The sequence below is a fragment of the Alosa alosa genome, chromosome 10, assembly GCF_017589495.1.
Source record: "Alosa alosa isolate M-15738 ecotype Scorff River chromosome 10, AALO_Geno_1.1, whole genome shotgun sequence".
NCBI lineage: Eukaryota > Metazoa > Chordata > Actinopteri > Clupeiformes > Clupeidae > Alosa > Alosa alosa.
In genome coordinates this window covers 13,508,417-13,528,222 of record NC_063198.1, presented here as the reverse complement: position 1 = coordinate 13,528,222, position 19,806 = coordinate 13,508,417, and the positions used below count along the sequence as shown (strand labels likewise).

Here is a 19,806-nt window from a genome sequence, read left to right as displayed (position 1 = left end):
GGAAATCTCATGTAGATGTACACACTGAATACATTTGCAGTCAGGTACTGTCAGCAAAGTGGTCTTTTTTATTATTATTATTTTCAAAATGTTCACCAACAGAAACTTCTGAAGACCTTTGTCGAAGTGCGAGTAGTGCGTGCGAAAGGGGCTCATCAGGTCCAGAGTCCCAAATGGGTAGGCCTACACAACGGTCATGGTGCGTTTAGTGAGTCGACCTTTAGGTAAAGGTCTATTTCTGATGACGACCGAGAGATAGGCCATATGGTAAACTATGTGCTAGGTTAGTAACTTAATTTCTCTCGATCAAAAACACTGACCTCTAAATAATGACCTCCGTAATGAATCGTTTAAATAGGATTACCACTTGATTCACTTGGATTAGACGAAATGTTATTTTAAGTAACCTTTGCCACTAATTCCTTGATTAGAGTAGCCAGTCTATTACATGGATGTGTTTGTTGATATTTGTTCCGTAGCCTACAACAACGTTTTACATTTAAACATACCGATGCATTATAAAGTCGTGTAGTAGGCTACATCAAAGTTTCAGACCAAAATGTTGTAAATGATTAATTGGGTGTATGCAAAATTACCCTATTACCTAAACTTTAGTTATAGTTGTAGTCATAGTTGGCAATATGACCTGAAAACATCTGACTTGGTTATTTTCTAGCCCATGCGCGTCCCATTCATAATAGTGTACCCCACATGATGGTCGCATTTTTCTGTCAGCTAGACAGGGCACCGTAGACAGACACCCGGGAATACCGAAATGTTTTCCGACTGACAGTAGGCTAGCCTATGATTGGTTGCTGGCAGTAGGTGGGAGGTGATTGGTTGGAACCTTACTACTTGGACTCAAGGACTCTAGATGCCCGTTTCTGACAAGTAGCCTACCGACCACAAACTGAAGTGGAGTGGTCAGCAATTTGGATAGCCCACGACTCAGCCTATATAATTCATCAAGAGCATCAAAGAAAAGGTAGGCCTTATCTCATTTATCTGCGCCTATAAATAAATTGTAGACTATGTTTCAGCCAACAATTTGTAATATAGGCATAGGCATGGATAATGTTTCTGGTCCTGTACCCTAATAGGCCATAGAAGGATGCAAATTATATGACTATGGCTATCTTTTACATGCGGTACAGTTTGCACCTGCAATCTAGTGCCATAATACTGAAATTGTCCCTTACTAAATTGTCCCGGAATCAATGCGATCAGACGTCGGCAGAAGCTTCTGTGAGATGATTCCGTTCATTTTCTGTCTGGTGAAACGTCGTGGGGACTAATCATTAGCTGCACTGGTTCAATAAACTCTGAATTTCAGATAGCCACAGCTATATCTACAGCACGTAAGGCCAGAGAGGTCTACAGTCTGCAGTAACGACAACAGGTGCACCACTTTGCTTATTTTCAAGAGAGACATTCCTTTTTTCTTTTTTTTACTTACTTAAATTCATTGTATTGATATGGGATGCATAGCATTTCATTTTTATGTTCAGCCATGTGTCAGCCCTTTGGTACAAGGTCTGAAAAACCTAACCTAAAGTAACCCTAGAGCTTATCAACACCTGTACAGTTTACTCTGAGTAACACACTGAGCAGGCTCCTAAGCGGAAAGACTGTTTCATACAGATTGCGTAATGTAAAAACGTCAGTGAATGTTATCTTAATCTTTGTCATATTCAAATACAAACCTCAGGGCGCGTTTCAAGCTAAGTGTTGTTTTACATAAATTGCTCTGAGTGGTGTTGAAAGAAGGAAGCAGGCAATCACATCGAGAACAAGTTGGTGCAGGCAATCACATCTAACAGAAGTTGTATTGACCAATATGTTGCCCCGCTGTGTTGAGGTATAAAAAAAGCAGTCAGTAGTCTATTCAGTAAATAAAGCAGGTTGCACATAATATAAAATATATTGCCCATTTCACAATCCACTGCAGCATCTTCACAAACGTAGACTGTAATGCTGACAGGCCTGTGGGCTAGACATCCATCGAATCTTCATCCTGTTGGCCCATACCATATCAATACCCTTCATCCATAGGGAATCAATTACTATCATGTACTCTGTGAATTTGATATGTGGTTGTTGATTCTTGGCTGATATGTTATGTTTCAGTGATAACTGTAATGGGTAGGCAGGCATGGCAGGATTGAGTAGCCTAGATGGCTGTAAACAGTGCGCTATTCATGTTGCGTTCCATTCATGCTAAACCTGATCCTGTTAAAGTGGCTTAGTGTAGCGTGTGGTGTAATCTGAGTCACGTGTGGTTAGTGGAGTAATCAGCTAAAAACCAACTGTGATGCAGACATAGCTATGATACACATCTCACGCCTCCACACCTGACACATTCCAGTACCACAGGACCACTGTTGCTAATGTACCCTCCATCGCAGAGGTATGTGGTCATAGTTCATTTCTCGTTGTTCTGTGGGCTGACTGCCACAGTGTATTTATTTTCTTTGTTGTCACTTACAATCACCTGGCCACCTTCCTTGGCTTTAGTTCACAATATTATGTGGTCTCTTTCAGCTTGCACACAGCGTCTTGCACTGAGCTGTTATGGGGTCCATTTTGAGCTGGTTAAGATGATGCACATGAAGAGGATAGACATTAGTCATTGAACAAACAAAATGATAGTTTCACAAGGAATGTTTTTTATATGCTCACGTTGTTCATCAGTGTCTGCAATCTTATGTGTGTACCTTGGGAAGGAAGGAAGGGTAACCATTTAAAGACGGAGCATAAATAACATGGATCAGTTAGCTTGGTGCAGGGTTAACTGGAAGAATTATTTCAACAGAGGATGCAAATGAAGGTCCTGTTTATTTTTGTATAGCCTATTCTCCGTGTGGGACAGACAAACTCAGTCACACTGAACTATTGAGTTCCATATCTATTCACACCCACTGATTTCTTCTGTTACAGCTCCAGGCATGAGTCTGGCTCTTTATGACCAAAGCTTTTTTGCAACCAACAAACCTATTTTCGCAAGATGCCGAGAAGTGACACCTGGCTGGGTGGAGTAGTGTTAGACACAAGGAGAGAGATGGACAGCGCGGGCAGCTGTGACAGTGTTGTCAGCTTCAACTCTGGATTTGTAAGTGACCTCATTGTTTGACACACAACCATTCAGAACTATAGTGCAAGTAAAAGTGTATAAACATGGAAAGTTCTATTTATGCAAAGCAAAATATAGCTGATATACTCCTGCTGAATCTATCTGTGATATCTAAGCTTCAGCACTGCTGTAACTGTCGACTTTGGCTGTGTCTGGCAGTGCCAATCAATAAAGCAATACAAAAAAAAAACAAATGCAACATTCCTATGCTGTGGTAGCACTATTTCTGATATTTCCGGGCGTTTCCAGAGCGATGACAGCCTGGAGCACCTCTCTGCAGAGGAGAGAGCCTGCCTCATGTTCCTGGAGGAGACCATCGAAGCCCTTGAGACGGAGGAGGACAGCGGACTGTCCAATGACGAGCCAGACGCTGTTCCGGCACCAGGGAATCTGGTCACTAGAATGGCGAACCTCTCTGCCTCCATGAGCCACAGCAAAATAAAAAATGGTGTGTTGGTCACTGCCGCTCATTTATTGAAACTAGATGTACCGCAGAGCGGTACAAAATATGACCGCTGCCCAGTCCAGCACATTTTTTCCACAAAAATAAATCTCGCTGAAAGGCATATTTGATTCTATCACTAAATTGCTTTGTGCACACTCAATTCTCACTGGTATCTGCTAGACAACAAGTACCAAAACATGATTAGTTCATAGATTTCACATGTAAAATTCATTTTATACAACCCCACCCCCATCTTGCCTGTTCATAATTCTGAGAAATTCTTGAATTGTGTGCATGTGTGCGTGTACATGTTTATGTTTATGTTTATGTGTGTGTGTGTGTGTGTGTGTGTGTGTGTGTGTGTGTGCATGTGCATGTGCTTGTGTGTTTGCCTGTTTATGTGCCTGTGCATGCATGAGTATATATGTCTACAGTGTGAGTATGTGTCATACGTAGGATTACTGTGAATGTATGTGTGTGCGTGTGTATCTGTTTATGCACATATGGAATGGGTTTACATGACCCCTGGAGGCAAACATACTCAAAAAATTGGTCATCCTAGGCCCTACGGTTCTCAAGATATTCACAGAAAACTGTGTCTGCCCTACCCTCCTTTCGGGGGGTCCAGTCCAGCGGGGGGGGCTACAGATCAAAACAAAAAGCGATGGTTCCATGCTATCCATGTGGGGTTACATGCCCACCAAGTTTCGTGTACCCCGGTCTTTCAGTGTCCCCGGAATCCTTGTTGGTGTACGGTCACTAAATGTACACATAAATTATTTTATTGTAAGGCCCCCCATGAACGGAAGTCCACGAAACTTGGCATACATTCGGAGGGTGTCATAATGATCCTACTCTTTCAATTTCGTGCAGTTTTGACCATGTCAGCCAGAGATATTGTGATTAAAACACCTAATGTTTTGCTTTTTAATTTTTAACTAGCTTCACTGCGTGGCGGTCATAATAAATATGTTCTTAATTTTCATGTTATAACAAGTTAATAGGTCAGGAATACGTCATTTGGCAAAGTGCCTTTTATGATGAAGTTGACAGGGAGTTGTTTGTCTTGTACATGACAAAAGCTTTTTTTTGCGTTTCAGAAGTGTCCATTTGTCACAAGGCAGAGCCTGTGAACAGAATCAGCAAAGATCACAACCAGATCCTGAATTATCTGGTTCCCACACCTCTGGTCCTGGCCAGTGGGTCCACCAATGTCCTTTCCAAACCAAGGAGGGGTTTCACACCAAAGGGAGGAAGCTCTCCCAAAAAACCTATGCCAGCTGTGACCAGTAAAGCACCGCCGGCTCACCCCACCATCCCATCTGAGGTGAACGTAGTGGTGATCCCTCCTCCGCTGAAAGAGACCAGCAGCCCAGCGAGAGCCACTGACCACCCAGCCCCAGGGGAGCAGAGGCTGGCGGAGTGCGCTTCCCCACGGGGCCCGCTGTCATACGAAGGCCTGGTGCAGCTCCGCAAGGCCGCCTCCATGAAGAAAGCCCAGGAGGCCTCCCACACCACACAGAGCCAGGCTAAGCAGCCCGCTAAGCCAATTAAACAGATTCTCCTTGACGATGGGAGTCCACATGCCCAGAGTGACCAGTATGGCGTCAGAAAGCCCAGCCCTCCCACTGTGGCACCGAAACCGAAAAAGATCCCCTCGAATATTCCCACGAGTCCGCAGACGGACAAGACTGTTATGGATCCTAAGAAGGTCAGGATGGAGGCATTGTATAAACTGGGCCTCTTGAAGGATCAAGAGGCATCCACAACGCCGCATCAGTCTAAATGGGTGCGCCCACCTACGTGTCCACCTCCTCCTCCTCCTCCTCATCCCCCTCCTGACCCTTTATCAGTCCCGGAGCCACCCTTCTGCAAACCACCTCCCGTACCTACCACGGTGGCGCTCAAAACTAGGCAGACGCACTGGACGAGCGGCAGGGTCCACCACCGCTCCCTGAGTGACGCCACGTCCGGCGCTCAGCAGCTGTCGGTGAAGCCTGTTGCGGGCAAGGCGGCCACCCTGGAGCGCTCTGGACCGGGCATGGGCAGCTCGCTGTCCAGCCACACAGTCTCAGACAGCGGTTACAGGGACTCCAAAAACAACCCACCGGAGTGGACAAACAACAATAACAACAGCGTCCTTCACAACTGCAAGCCCCGCTCCTCAACACTGGACATGAGAAAAGACTGCAAAGACAGCGGGCAGAGGGATGGGGGCTCTTCAGCGCAGTGGAAGTCCCTAGAGTCCGGGGTCAAACGTCCTGTGTTGAGCCAGCCAGTGCCCCACAGTGTACTGATGCTGCCTCGCATGGGTGAGGACCGGCGGGAAGCCCTGAGGAAACTAGGGCTGTTAAAGGACTAGATGCCATTCACTGCCCTCCCCCCAAAAAACTACATTTCCCAAAATTCAAAGGTTTATGTGGTATGTTCAAAAGGGTTGTTGTTGTTTTTTTATCTAACGCACAAACTACAAACTACAGTTCAGTCATGATTGGTCAGGATGTCTCTTTAAACAGCATAATAACACGATTAGCTGCAGTGCATATCGGTGCATTATGAGTTTTGGGAGGCATTGTGCCTTGTTTTGGGAGGCCTAGTGCAAATTCATTCAATGTATTCATTTATCACACTGGATGCATTTAGTGTCAAGTTTGAAGTTAGCAAACTGCAATAGTGCTCACACACATCTCAAAAACCTATTATTCAAATAGTACCTAACACTTAAAGGCACTTTATATGAAATGGGACATTTCAATGTAGACATGGTTGGTCTGTGACTACCAGTATCAGCAAGGACAAGATGGTTTGACCAGTCAGGCATTCATATATCCTGTCAGCCATAGTCAGTGTTACCACAGTTTATTTTAAAAACCCATAACATTCAGTTATGTCCCTTTTGCCACCAGCAAGAGTTTCTGTACTGCTCAAGTTTCTCTGTGCTCAGTCTTTTTAAATGCGGCATCAAAGGTCAGATTTCCACAGTCTTTACAGCACAATAAAATGGTGCTCTTTGACTGTTTATCCATTTGTGGTTGCTCAAATGTGTAATATGTAAAACTAAAAATGTTTCACAAGCCTTGGATTCCTGGATTTGTGGCTTGACCCAAATTGCTCACTGGAGTAGAATAATAAGGTGGACAAGGCACAAAAGAAATAAGATCTGCTTAGTAAGAACCCATGGTGTACACTCTGGGCTTTTAAATTGAGTTGTGTTTCAGTCTCGTTGTTCATCATTAATTTACTTAGTTTATTCTTTTCTCCTCACCTCACAAAACAATTTGAGTGGAGGCAAGGAATTCTTTAAGAGTGCAGCTTCAGTACCTGAATGCCTTTCTCTTAGTTTCTGTCTGAACATTCTGTACAAAGGTCTCTCATTACTTAAGTCTCCCCCATAACACATACGTACACACACACACACACACTCGAACCCAAGCCAAGCTACTCATCTTACACGCAGCACACCGGCATTTGAGATCTCCTGTCAGCGAGCTCCACATTATCAGATTATCCTGCTGTGTGACCGACCACTGACACGGCAAAGTCAAACTGACCACCAACTCCCATCAATCACCAACGCTGCCTAGGACCACTGGCCTTAGTGACACGTGCAAGGTGTGTGTGTGTGATCCATCACCTGGTCATAACATGACCTTGTTGTCATGACAGCAGAGCAGGATGATCTGATAGCGTTGTGATATGATTGGGCTATGAGCGTGAGCTGTTCTGAGCTGGTACATCTTTGCATAGCGGAGGTGTCACGAAGCTCTGCTAGCAAAGCCTCAACTCTGTTGTCATATCAGGCTGTCACCATGGTGAGAAATGTGATCTGGAGGGAGACACCTGAGACTATAAAAGCACCATTCAAATTAAGACAAGCGATGAGAGTCTTTCGGCTTTTCAGAGAGCAGGTATCTTGTGTATGTTGTGTGGCCATATACATTCCATGACATATGAAGGCGTCAACATACTTAGTGCATATTTGTCTTCATACACCACACTCTATCAACTGTACTATACTAAGGTGCTTAAAGCTACGTACAGTGATGAAAGTACAAAAAAAAAAACATTTAAGTAATTTATTATGGCTGTTACATTGGCCAGACACGACATTTAAATATTACATTCCATAATATTTACAGGAACATTTGTGATGAAAACTAGTGCTAAAGTGCTAACACATAAGGCTATGCAAGGTAGTGCTAGAGGACATCATAGTTAAGGTAGTATGTTATCTTCAAAATAAAGAAATAAAGATCTATAAACACAGCTGCAATGCTCTGTTAAATTAATGTGTTCATGGCAGGGCAACCCTTAGAGCACTAACTGTAAGCTCTGGAAAAAAATCTCTTAATGACCTGTATAGTGTATACCCCTCTCAGTGCAACAGAGATGTCATCCAAGGTGTTTTTTTCCATCAGGTCAAGGGTCAAACAAAGGCCACATGAAAAGTTAAGAGTGGACTCATGATCCTACTGGTCATCTGCCTCCATCACGATCATGATCATCACAGTGTTAGTTTTCCCCTCAGTTGCCGTAGTAGGACGAGTGTGATTTGCTCTTCTTCCTTTTGGCCTTGCTGATGGAGGGAGGGTTGCCCAGCGACTCCAGGCGGAAGGGTCGGGGCATGAGGGACTCGGAGCTGGATAAGGGGGAGAGGTTGGTGCTGCTGGCGGTCAGGAGAGAGTTGCCATTTCCCAGAGGAGGGGAGTGGAGACCTGTGGGAAGGGTCAGAGAGGAAATACAGAGGAGTTGTGCTGCTGCAGGATTGAACTCCTTTATCACATCCTCATTTCTCAAATAGACTGTCCTTCAAATATTTTTCTGTTGTTTTTGAGCATTTTAGATGATAAGCTCATGATTTTATGAAGCTTGTGCTCCTTCAAATGCATAATCACATGGATGCATTGGGAAAAATGAGGAATAACTGGAAAGACATTTTTGTCTGCGTGTTCATTCATCCCTTCTCAACTAGGCTACACTTCTACCTCAAGAACACCTGTTGTTCCTCAGTCCTCACAGACAGCTCCACCCTGTGTTCATGCTTGGAAGTCTCACAGACCAGCACTGTGGCACTGCTTCCACCACCAGTCTGCTAATGGTTTGATATGCCATTATGATATTTATATGGTTACTGGTCTTTTTGATATGTCATTATGATATTTATATGGTTACTGGTCTTTTTGATATGTCATTATGATATTTATATGGTTACTGGTCTTTTTGATATGTCATTATGATATTTATATGGTTACTGGTGGGTTTTTTTTGTTTACCTTTATTACATTTTTTTTCTGTTTAAAAGTTATAAAATGTAAACAACAGAATGTGATGATCTCTTAAACCCATTACTAGCAAAAATGACATAGACAACATATAAAATGTAAATGTATAAAACTAACAAATATTACTATTTCATGACAAATGTTTGAATTTGATGCCTGCAACTTGTCTCAGAAATGATTAGGTTACATTGCCTTGCACTTGTGGGGCCTGATGTGGACCTTACCCCCCATGGCCTTGATGGGCTCTCCTGCCAGCAGCTGGCTGGCCCTCTTGGACTTGAAGTAGTTGCTGGCGATGTTCTCACTCCCGCTGCGGTTCAGCAACTCCTTGTAGCGGTCCCCCTCCTCCTCCTGCTGGGGGTTCGGAAGAGATGAGTAAACAACAACAACAACAAACAGCCAAAATCAAACAGAAAATGTCTTGAGGAATTCAAGACATTTTGAACTTGAGAATATCAAAACTGTAAATACCGTATATAGCTTTTGGGTTGACTTTTTCTGGTATTTTCCAAATGTACAGCGGTTAAATTGTACGGGCCAATACACCTTTTGCTCAAAATATGGCCAATATTTATGCAAATACACCAGTAGCCAGTGATAGTTGTTATTGTTGATTGCTGTCAGGAGCTCACCATGAAGGACACAGGCTCCCCGGGGTCAGAGCTGGAGTTGCGTTGGCCAGGGAGTCGGCTTGCTGGGGCTGCTGGAGCTGCTGACACTGCAGAGGGAGTCACTGCTGAGGGAAGAGAAAGAGAGATAGAGGAGAGAGAGAGAGAGAGGTATATATATATATATATATATATATATATATATATATATATATATAGAGAGAGAGAGAGAGAGAGAGAGAGAGCTGCTGAGAGACCACAGGCACAGGCAGGATTAAACTGAAGACATATTCCCTGCCTGAATAAGAGCAGAAGATGAAGAAAAGAATGTGAGAATGCTGATAACTCCCAAGTATCACTATGCAACAAGGGTTTCAGAGGACACAAGGTGGATGAAATGGGATAGAAAATCAGAATGTCAAAAAGATTACATTCTTGGTCAATGCTGAAATTATGGCTAAAATAGATAACCAAGGCCCTGTAATGGCTTGTCCTGTTATATTTTAAGGTCAATTGTGTTTGCATTCCACCAGGATGCATACTAAAACACAAAACGAATCACAAAAGCATTCTTTCAGACCGCCGACTGCGTACTACCCACTCTCACCTTCCTCCCCCCCTCACCTGCAGGCAGGGCCGTCTTCTGCACCAGCACCTCGGGCAGCCTCCAGGTGGCGCTCTCCTCGTCCCACGTGGCCTCTCGGCGCAGGCGCTCCACGTTGCTGAAGTTGCAGTCGCGGCGCACCAGCGTCGCCATGCGCTCCAGCAGGCCCTGCAGCAGCTCCCCGTCGCGTTCTAGCCGCCGGATGGACCCCAGGTAGTCATCACGCTCTCGCTCAAACTCGGACTGCAGGTCACGGATCTCCAGCCTGGCAGCCTTCAGCTGGACACACAAGAGGGAAGAGCACTAAACCTCATGACAAAAATGAAATGTCCTAAGAGAGGACATTAATGTGGACACAATCTCTTCATTGTAGTGAACACAATAATATCATAATAATAATAATACCATATTGTCTTACAACCTTTTGGCATGTGGCATTGTCATTTTCAGTCAGATCAAGCGTAATGATAAAGAGAAAATCAACATTAAATCAATATTTGCCAGGGGTATGAATAATTATGTACTTAACTGTACAGTATGTGTGTGTATATAAACCCATATTAGGTTTATCAATGCACTCTATCTATTACTATTACACACATACAGTTGTGAGTCTCCTGTAAGGTGGCTCAGTCAGTTTGTAAATGCCAGTATAAATTAAAAGCTGAGGTGATTACAATATTTCAGATGTCAATACGGGACCTCCAGCTAAAGAAGTGCAAAACATACAGATGGAGACAACCGATGTGTAGAGTCTGTTACCATTACTCGCTAATGATGAAAGTAATTAGCAATTAATTGTCTCAAGTTTCACGAGAACACTTGATTGAACTAATTAACAGTCAGCCAGAAAACCTGCACCAGTATTGGCTACCTGTGCATGGTGATGTCCAGCAGTGTTCCGTTCCACTTGGGCACAGTTTTATGTTCATGAGCTCCAGAGCTGCGGGGATGGCTCACCTTCTCCTGCGTGATCTCCAGGGCCTTGCTCTTGGCGTGCACCTCCTCCTGGATGGAGTTGTAGACGTTGAGCAGCACGTTGTCGCACTCATCGTTCTGGTCGAGCGACTCGACAAAATGCTTCTTCCTCTTGTCGGCGAGGGTCTTCCTGTGGCGGCGCCGCTGCCTCAGCTCCTCGTTGCGCGCCTGCTCGCCGCCCACAAACTCCTGCTCCAGCTGCTGCAGCCTGAGACGCCAGTGCCGACACCGTCACCACAAACACGCACATCACCCACTGCTGCTACTGCTACTACAGCCCCTTCCCCAACACCACCACCACCACTGTCATCATCATCACCACCATCATCGCCTATCATCATCATCATCACTACCATCACCAATCACCATCAACCTCACGTTACTTCTCAACACTCATTAAATCAATATAAAAATATGCTTACTGTTATCATTGACCATATCACATCACTATTACTTCCATACCATCAAAATCACATTTACCACCACAATCCATCATGTTCATTACAATGCTGAAAAAAAACCCCAACAACATCACTCATAACATCTGAATGATCACACACATGATTACTATGGAACCATGCGTAGGTGGCTCTCTCAGCCTACTGAATCTCACCTTTTGATAACGTGTCTCTGGTCCAGTGGTGTGGGGGTGGTTGTGGGGCTGTGCTCTGAGTAGCCGGCAGTCCCCGGCTCTCTCTGTGCGCTGACTACAGGGCCTTCAGTCCGTGCCTGCGCCACCTACAGAACAAGGGCTTATCAAATGCATGCTAAAGACTGTATAGACTTCCCGTTGCTAATCACATGTTAATGTGTCATACACTGACCCTATTTCAATGGCTCTATCAATATAGCGAATTTAGAGCAGACGACATCAAGGATATAGCAGCATAGAGCAGTGTTTCTCAAAGTGCGGTCCGGGGACCACTGGTGGTCCACAAGCTATCCCAAGTGGTCTGCGAGCAGACATGGTAAAATATAATATAGATGAGTTGTTTGCAATATTGAACCAACTTATATGTAAATCAAAACAGTTCTGCAACACTGTCAGATATGCCAGTTTAAATCATATGAATCCTCTGACACAATAACCAAAGTGCAAAGACAATAAGCAAGGTGGTTCAGTGAGTAGGCCTATTGTGTAGGCTAATAGTAGGTCTAATCTTTTTTTTTTTTTTTTTTTTTTAGCTAGGTGGTCCGTGCGTTTCTTTTTTATTGGTTAAGTGGTCCTTCGTCTGAAAAAGTTTGAGAAACACTGGCATAGAGTATTCATACACTGCCACTCCTGAAATGGCTTGAATAATAAAAAAGGAACACTGACGATAGGACTGAAACTGTACTGAGACTTGGACTAACACAACAGTGAAACTTAGGGTTACTCAGATACTGCATAGTGTAGCATAGAGTGTGAGGAAAGACTAGGACCCCTTGATGTCATACCTGAGCCAAGTCTTTCTCCACAGTGGCCTCCTGGGAGACAGCATGATCAGCGAACTCCTCCTCTTCCCTGAAAGGGCTTGCACTCTGCTGACTCCCTGGGAGAAGAGTGAGTGAAAGAGAGGTAAAGAGAGAGAGAGAGAAAGAGGGATGAATAAAGAGAGACAAGAGGAATCTGTGTTCTCTTGAGGGAATGTGGGTTGTGGGTGGGGTGTTCTCACATTAACACTTACTGAAATTTGAGAGCTTAAAAACTCAACTGTTTATGTGACAATAGCCAGACAATAGCCACTGTCAACTGTCCAAAATGGGGTTACGGGGGACATTCTTCCACAGAGCACATTTTACATGTACTGGGAAAACTGACCTGTATAAACCTAATAAAATATCATTCAATAACAAACACTCTGGTCTATACTAAAATGAAGGCTTTGGTTTTGTATATTATATAATATTTCATTTAATTTAGCTTATTACGTAATTTTCTCATTGTTGTTTTATCTATCGTTTTATTACTTTTGAAAAATCGCATCTTCAACTGTACATAAAGTACTAATAATAGTGATGTCTACTTGCAATGAGTATACGATTTAGTATAAAGCATAATGTAGAAGTTCCTGAGCACCCATGTTGGTGGTGGTGGTGTTGGATCGGTCCGGTCTGGACTTCTCCAGGCCAGACAGCTTGGCCTCGTAGGAGGTGCGCAGCACGGCGATGGCTTCCTGCAGCTTGGCCTTGGACTCCTGCTCTGCGTGGTAGTCGGCCTGGAGCCTGGACAGCTTCTCCTCATAGTCCTGCTCAGGAAGCCAGAGAGCTTGCCTTTTACAGGGTTCCCAATTATTTTCACGGATTTCAAAACTTCGAACATTTCAAAACCCTTCATGACTTTTCAATAACCTTGAATTACATTTTCATGGCTTTTCCCAGCCTATAAGTACAACTTTATGCTACAGGTTGGGGCTAATTATGAAATGCGACTTAAATGGGTTTGGATAAAATGTGCTTTCTCCCCCCCACCATTCTTCATCTTTTTCTTATTCTTTTACGAAGGAAGCAATCGAATCAATGAATATTTCCACTCGTGCACCACTGTGTCAACGCTATGCTAAATCACATTAGGGGTTTTATAAGGGTCCATACAATGGTGACGATGTTCCTGTTTGTTCTGACCTGCTTGATCTTCTCCTTTTCCGCTTCACTCTCTAGAGAGCTGGACTGTGGTCTGGGGCGGGGCGTGGCCTCAGTATCGGACATCTGACTGGCCAGCAAAGCTGAGGAAGGAGCACCAAAGCACAAGTCTCAAGTTATCTCAACCTATAAATCTCTTGTTTAGTTTGACTGTTTATACTGTTTACAATTGAGTGTATTCTTTTACAACAGCTACATAATAGCTTCAAAGTAAGCAGGTCATAAACATCAGTAATTATCAGAAAAAGTGATTATAATGTGCAAACTAAAAAAAAAAATATTTAGTTGGATTCAGGGTTTCCGTTGTCCGGTAATTACCGGACATTGGCCGGAAAAAAAAATGAAATGTCCGACAAAATTAAATCTCTCCGGTCGAATTGTTGATTGAAATTGGCTAATAATCCCACCTAACGCAATCTGAATTTGAGAATAAGCCTTAAAGTAAGTCTATATTAAAGCAATACGTCCTTTGGCTATGTTTTTAAATGTACAGGCTCTACCGTTTGAAAGCTATTAAACAACACGCATAGCCTATGCTGCATTTCAAATAGGAAACATTTCAAATAGGCCTAGGAAGCGCACGCTTAAAACGTCCATGTTAAACAACGAACAAATGAGTGAGGCGGTTCAAACATGGCCAGGCCCAGGCAGACTAGCCTTAAAAGTTTTTTCAGAGGCCAGACGCGATGGATGATGATAAATTGGTAACGTCTGAAGCCTCAGATGTCAACTCCACCACCACCAGATAAAAACCATAAGTGTCGGGCCTATCTGTCGGAATCATGACGTTGGAAGTGGAGTTGCCGGGTTGCGGCCGCTCCAAGACACTCATTCTCCGTGTACACTGGACATGCAACTGTGTTCTGTACCCAAAGCATACAGTAGGCCTATGCTTTCTCTGTCTATGATCTGCAGGGTTAGGGCCTCCTCGACGAGGAGATGGTCCACGGATAATTTCCGGCACAATTAAACGGCATCACTGAACCGCGACCGAAAGAAAAAAAAACTAAACATTTCCCAGAATAGGAAATATTTCTTAATTTATTGTTATCAAATAAAGAGGCATAGCCTTAGGGGGTAGTGGTGTGAGCGCTCATTCTTGTGTGTGCGCATCTGTGCTAGTTAAACAGTGGAACCACTGGAGATAACGTGGGTGAAAACATAGGCTAGATCTTGTTAGGCATGTTTACATAAGTTAGGCTAATTACAATGTTGCATTCTATTCAGCCTGATTATGTCATTCTTTAAGCTACATAGCCTGTCTCCAGTTTTCCTCAACTTGACTAGGTAATTAAGAAGCGATAATAGGATATTTGACCGGCATATCATCAAAATGTCCGGAAAACGAAACCTCTGCCTGTCACTTTGACCGGCACCATTTTTTCCTAGCGGAAACTCTGGTTGGATTACATAAGATTAGAATAACAAGACCTATTAAAAACTTCACCCCATTCTTATTATATCCTATGATAGCAAGAGCGGGCAGTTGGTTGCATACGAGTGTCTCACATGTGAGGTTGGCAGTGCCCAGCTGGCCGGAGAGCAGCACCCGCAGCTGCTTGATCTCCTCCTGGTACTCGCGCAGCAGGGCATCCTTGGGGTCCTCGTTGATGCGCGGGCGATTCTGGATGCTCTTGGCGCGGTTGGCGTAGCGCAGCGTGCTCAGGCTCTCCTCGTAGTTGTCCGCGGCCGGCGAGAGGCAGGCCACCATGAGCGTGCGCGTGTTGCCGCCCAGCGAGTCCTGCAGCAGCCGCGTCAGCTTGGAGTCGCGGTAGGGCACGTGCTTGGAGCGCCCGTCCACCAGTGCCGAGATAACGTTGCCCAGTGCCGACAGCGACAGGTTGATCTTGGTGGCCTCGCGCAGGCGTTCACCCGTGGCGCCCGTCTTGGTCTGCCGTTCGCTCCCTGCCAGGTCAACCAGGTTCAGCTTGCCCGCCCGCAAGTGGTCTTTCCCTGCAGCATCTGAGGCATGCATTGGATAGTCAAAACATAAACACTCAGATGATGCAGTCTACCTCTAAAACTAATAGGGCCTACCACAAGACTGATCTGACTATTTCATTCGTACACTACATGGACAAAAGTATTGCGACACCTGGCCATTATACCCACAGGAACTATTAGGACATCCCATTCTAAATCTGTAGGCATAAGACAGCTACGACAGCTACCACTCTTCATAGAAGGTTTTCCACAAGATTTTGGGGTGTGTCTGTGGGATGTTGGCACTGATGTTGGACAAGAAATTTTTCCGTACTAAACTCACCCAACCATGTCTACACGGACCTTGCTTTGTGCATCCTATGACAGTGCCATGCTTGAAATCACTAAGCTCTTCAGAGCAACCCATTCCTTCACAAGTGTGAATGCTGACTAAGTGCTTTTTTTTATACTACTGTGGTAATGGGCCTGAATGACACACAAATTCAGTAATTCTTAATTAGTCTAATGCTTTTGTCCATGTGTCGTACACTTGTATGTAACATGTATGCAGATAGAAAATGAACAAGGACATGAACAATAATATTATGACTTGTCTTAATTGATGAGTCAGCCAAAAAAGACAAGTTAAAAAAGCAAGTTAAAAACTGATATCTAGCCAAGTGTAAATAATCTTAAGATAAAAAAAGGAAATCTAGTTGAGCATTGTTTTTTAGTATAAAGACACTTACCTAGCACTTTCTCATAAAACCATTCGACATTAATTTAATAAGAGTTAGACTTATCCTCCTTATCCTTATCAAGAAAACAAGCTATTTTTGGCTGCCAGTGCATTAAGAAAATTTGTCTTGATAAGACGTCTTAATATAAGATCTTAATATAAGATTAATAACTCCCGGTTAGACAAGCAGTTTTTGCAGTGTATCTGAGGATTTTCTTGGATGTTTCCTAGACCTTGAATGTTTCCTAGACTGATTAATACATCACTACAGCAACAAACACAAGTTTTAATCCCCACTTTTGCATTTGTATTGTTTGCTAACCAGTGCTGCAGATCTCCAGGTGGATGGTGAAGATGGAGTGGGAGCGCGACGAGTCTTTATTCATGAGGGTGTAGCCCACCGAGCGGTTGCCCCAGCCCTGCGCCATGATGCACTCACATTCTGCAACACTGTGCACTGTGTGCATGGAGAGGTCTCGCACATACACACCGTGTTCCGGATGTTCTTTAAGCTGGGAAGGACACACACACACACCCACACCCATACAACAAACTTAACTTCATGACTAGACACAATGTCATAGCAGGGCTGGCTCTTTCCATTTTGAAAGTACTAAAAATACTCTTTAAATGGACCATGATATCCCTTTGCAAACCTTCCATATGTATCTGTCTATTTAATCTATTCCTTCATCAGTACACTGACTGTGATTAAGTGGACAGTGTTTGGGAGCAACAGCTTTTCTCTGCCTACGAGACATGCAATAAACTGCAAACAATCAACAGATCAACTATGCTGATCTGCCTATTTCATCAGAGATGCACTCAAAAAGTCACAACTGAACTTGTCAAGCGGTACACAGTGGAGACAAGTCTCTGACATTGTCAATGCATGTCCAGATTGAGCATTGTTGCAGGGCAACCACATAACCGGTTCCAGATGTTCCGGTTTGATGACTAAAGTTCTCAAAAAACTGATCATTAAAGTTCCCAAGAAACTTGATGTTGGTACGAGAGGGTGTGTATTGTGTGTGTGTGTGTGTGAGCAACACACAAGTTACTCATCTTGCCGCTACATTCATTGTTTTGCACTTTCATGATGTCATCACATCACCAAACGTAGGCTATTGGTTTTACCAAAAAACATTTGGCAGTATTTATAAACTACAAAATTACACACCTTTAAAGTATTTTGATACAAAATATAAAGCCATTTTTTTCAACAAAATAAAATACAAATGACAAAATGCTATTTTGTATTTGAAATACTTATTTGAAATACATGTATCAGAAATACTGCCCATCCGTGACTTTTGGCTGCAACAACTCTAGCTAGGTAGTAGAGATTTTTTTGTGTTTGTGTTTTGTGTTTATGTCAATTTTGATCCAAATTGACCGCTTTGATATGTTGCCCACACAAGTATTGTTACTGTATTGTTACAGACCAGTTAATGATACACAGAGATGAACAGAGATCCAGTCTAACACATTACCACTGGTGGACATATTTACTTCCTTTTTCTGCTTGGTGTCTTTTCCTAAAAGGTCCCGGATTTCTTCATTGTAGATCTCCAGGTAGGATGCCCTGACAAGGAACTTGGTGTTTTCTACACACTTTAAAGACAAACACAAATCAACAGAAAAACAAACAAAACACAATACTAGGTATCCCAGTGGCAGTGGTACAACTGATTATTCACAGTCCGATATCTGAGGAGTTCTAGGTCATTTTTTAAAAGATTTGTGCTTATGAATTATGGACGACATCCGCTTTATTTGGGCAGAGCATGATAGCACGTTTCAAGGATGACATAATGCAAAACGGTGTTTATACCTGGATTGTTTCAAAGATGTGCTCAAACGCGCGAGGAATGACACCTCTCTGCGATGAGGGCTCCACTACTCCCTGCATGGTATAGGATTTACCACTTCCAGTTTGGCCATAAGCAAATATTGTCCCATTATAGCCTTCAGTCACTCCCTGTTCAATAACATGGTCACAGACAGAGGCAAGACATAGTGGATAAATGCAAAGTTCTACAAGCCTCATAACTATTTGAAGATCATCATAAACATTGCAAATCACTGACCATTTAGAGAAGGTCAGTAGCAGAGAGGTAACTCCCTTCATGCATAAGGTCAAAAACCAGCACTAGAAACAGGATATGCCTGACTCTCAAGTTACAGTAGGTTACTATTACAGATTTGATCTAGACTAGTTCTCAAGGATCTAGTTACAGTCAAGTGCATACGTTGATGGGTCAGTTAAAGTTAACCACTAGTATCTTGACATGACAGATGAACAGCACTTACTTCTACCAGTGGATAGGCAATTTCGTTGTAGATTTGCTCCGTGGTTTGGTCAATGAAGTAAGTTCCATCAAACGTGAACTGCTTCGGTGGCTCGCTGGAAGTCCCTGGCTTCTCAATAAAGCACTGACACAGACTTGTGTCCATTGAAACAATCATTTTACAGTTCAGTGTTTTCTCCCTGTCATTGATTGGTCGACACCTAACAACAACTTTCACCGATTCTGATGTCATTTTGAGATTTTAATATACATATAATCCGAGGTAATCAAACTATATGATTTTATTTGTAAGTCTATGTCAAGGATCCTCTACAATGAATGGACTGGCCAAGCAAATGGCCTTGCTGTCTCACTATCCATAGGCTCGGCCACGGCCATGGCACCTACCGACCCATCAAGCGAGCTAGCGTGCTAACAATGTAGGTATGATGGAAAGCTGTGGAAAATAGATGACATGAGCGGTCCTATTTGACCCGACCACAGACGAAGCATCCCCTTTTAAGATAACCGCTTGCGGTCTTCAAGCTCCGGTATTCCGAGGTCGTGTCCTCGTAAAAGTGAGGTTAGACAAACAGCACATTATCAGCTCGTCCTATAAACCGGCCAGCCACAGAGGAACAGGTTCCCTGGGTCGTGGCGTTCTGAGTTGCTAGGTAACGATAAACTTCTGACACTAGAGGATATCCTCTCCCATGTTGCGTCCTTTTAATAAGGCTAAAAGGTAAGGTGACCAGATTTCTGAGACAAAATCCGGGGACATTTTCAGTTGAGAAGCGTAAAACGTGTAATGTTTTAATCGTTGTAAACTTAAAACGGGGACATTGTCCCAGGGGCATCACTAGACTAGATCTCCACAAGCCCCCCTAGGGGGGTTCGGGGGCATTCTCCCCCGTAAGAAAATTTGGTAGCCTATATTTTAATGTAAAATGCATCAATCTGGTGCACTTTGAAAAGAAATTCAGAGGTTAGACTTTATTATTCTTATCTATGGATGGAAATATTTGTGCTGTAGCCTAAACTTCCACTTCAGAATTTTAACCATGCACACACAGGTGGAATAGTTATAATATTGCAATAAGTTATGATATTGTCCATCCACAAAGCATATTTTCTTCACAGTTTCACAGTTCAGAAATGGTCCAAAATAGTATTGGCTACATTTC

The 19,806-nt window shown here is 43.4% G+C and overlaps 2 protein-coding genes across 7 annotated transcripts; one reads left to right on the top strand and one right to left on the bottom strand.

Annotated features, from left to right (window-relative positions):
* The first annotated feature begins 899 nt into the window (after positions 1–899).
* Positions 900–7,732, top strand: zgc:158258 (uncharacterized protein LOC791186 homolog). 2 transcript variants are annotated; one of them, XM_048254765.1, is made up of 4 exons: positions 900–985; positions 2,938–3,109; positions 3,380–3,578; positions 4,676–7,732. In XM_048254765.1, the coding sequence occupies exons 2-4, from the start codon at positions 3,005–3,007 to the stop codon at positions 5,935–5,937; spliced, it is 1,566 nt and encodes a 521-aa protein (XP_048110722.1). In that variant the 5' UTR covers positions 900–985; positions 2,938–3,004; the 3' UTR covers positions 5,938–7,732. The 2 variants fall into 2 exon arrangements, with proteins under 2 accessions (XP_048110722.1, XP_048110723.1); XM_048254766.1 differs by lacking the exon at positions 900–985 and adding an exon at positions 1,294–1,399.
* On the bottom strand, positions 7,638–19,281 carry kif17 (kinesin family member 17). 5 transcript variants are annotated; one of them, XR_007194814.1, is made up of 15 exons: positions 18,645–19,281; positions 18,166–18,312; positions 17,844–17,945; positions 16,654–16,843; positions 15,179–15,631; positions 13,652–13,752; positions 13,107–13,275; positions 12,485–12,579; positions 11,661–11,785; positions 11,030–11,255; positions 10,090–10,348; positions 9,490–9,593; positions 9,082–9,211; positions 8,561–8,667; positions 8,202–8,290 (listed from the first exon to the last, which is right to left on the bottom strand). XR_007194814.1 is itself a non-coding variant. In XM_048254762.1 (14 exons), exons 1-14 carry the CDS (start codon positions 18,873–18,875, stop codon positions 8,100–8,102), a joined length of 2,523 nt encoding a protein of 840 aa, XP_048110719.1. In that variant the 5' UTR covers positions 18,876–19,280; the 3' UTR covers positions 7,638–8,099. The 5 variants fall into 5 exon arrangements, 3 of the variants coding, with proteins under 3 accessions (XP_048110719.1, XP_048110721.1, XP_048110720.1); XR_007194815.1 differs by having other exon boundaries at positions 8,561–8,664; XM_048254762.1 differs by lacking the exon at positions 8,561–8,667 and having other exon boundaries at positions 7,638–8,290; positions 18,645–19,280.
* Between the last annotated feature and the right edge of the window lie 525 nt (positions 19,282–19,806).

Bases quoted from the DNA above. Each gene is read 5' to 3' on its own strand.
- kif17 (XM_048254762.1), bottom strand. From the start codon at position 18,875: ATGACATCAGAATCGGTGAAAGTTGTTGTTAGGTGTCGACCAATCAAT. The intron at 11,256-11,660 runs GTGAGATTCAGT...CTGGCGTCTCAG, and splicing joins CAGAGACACGTTATCAAAAG to GCTGCAGCAGCTGGAGCAGG. The intron at 10,349-11,029 runs GTGAGCCATCCC...TTGTGTGTCCAG, and splicing joins TGGAGATCACGCAGGAGAAG to CTGAAGGCTGCCAGGCTGGA.
- zgc:158258 (XM_048254765.1), top strand. From the start codon at position 3,005: ATGCCGAGAAGTGACACCTGGCTGGGTGGAGTAGTGTTAGACACAAGG. The intron at 3,110-3,379 runs GTAAGTGACCTC...GGGCGTTTCCAG, and splicing joins TCAGCTTCAACTCTGGATTT to AGCGATGACAGCCTGGAGCA. The intron at 3,579-4,675 runs GTGTGTTGGTCA...TTTGCGTTTCAG, and splicing joins CCACAGCAAAATAAAAAATG to AAGTGTCCATTTGTCACAAG.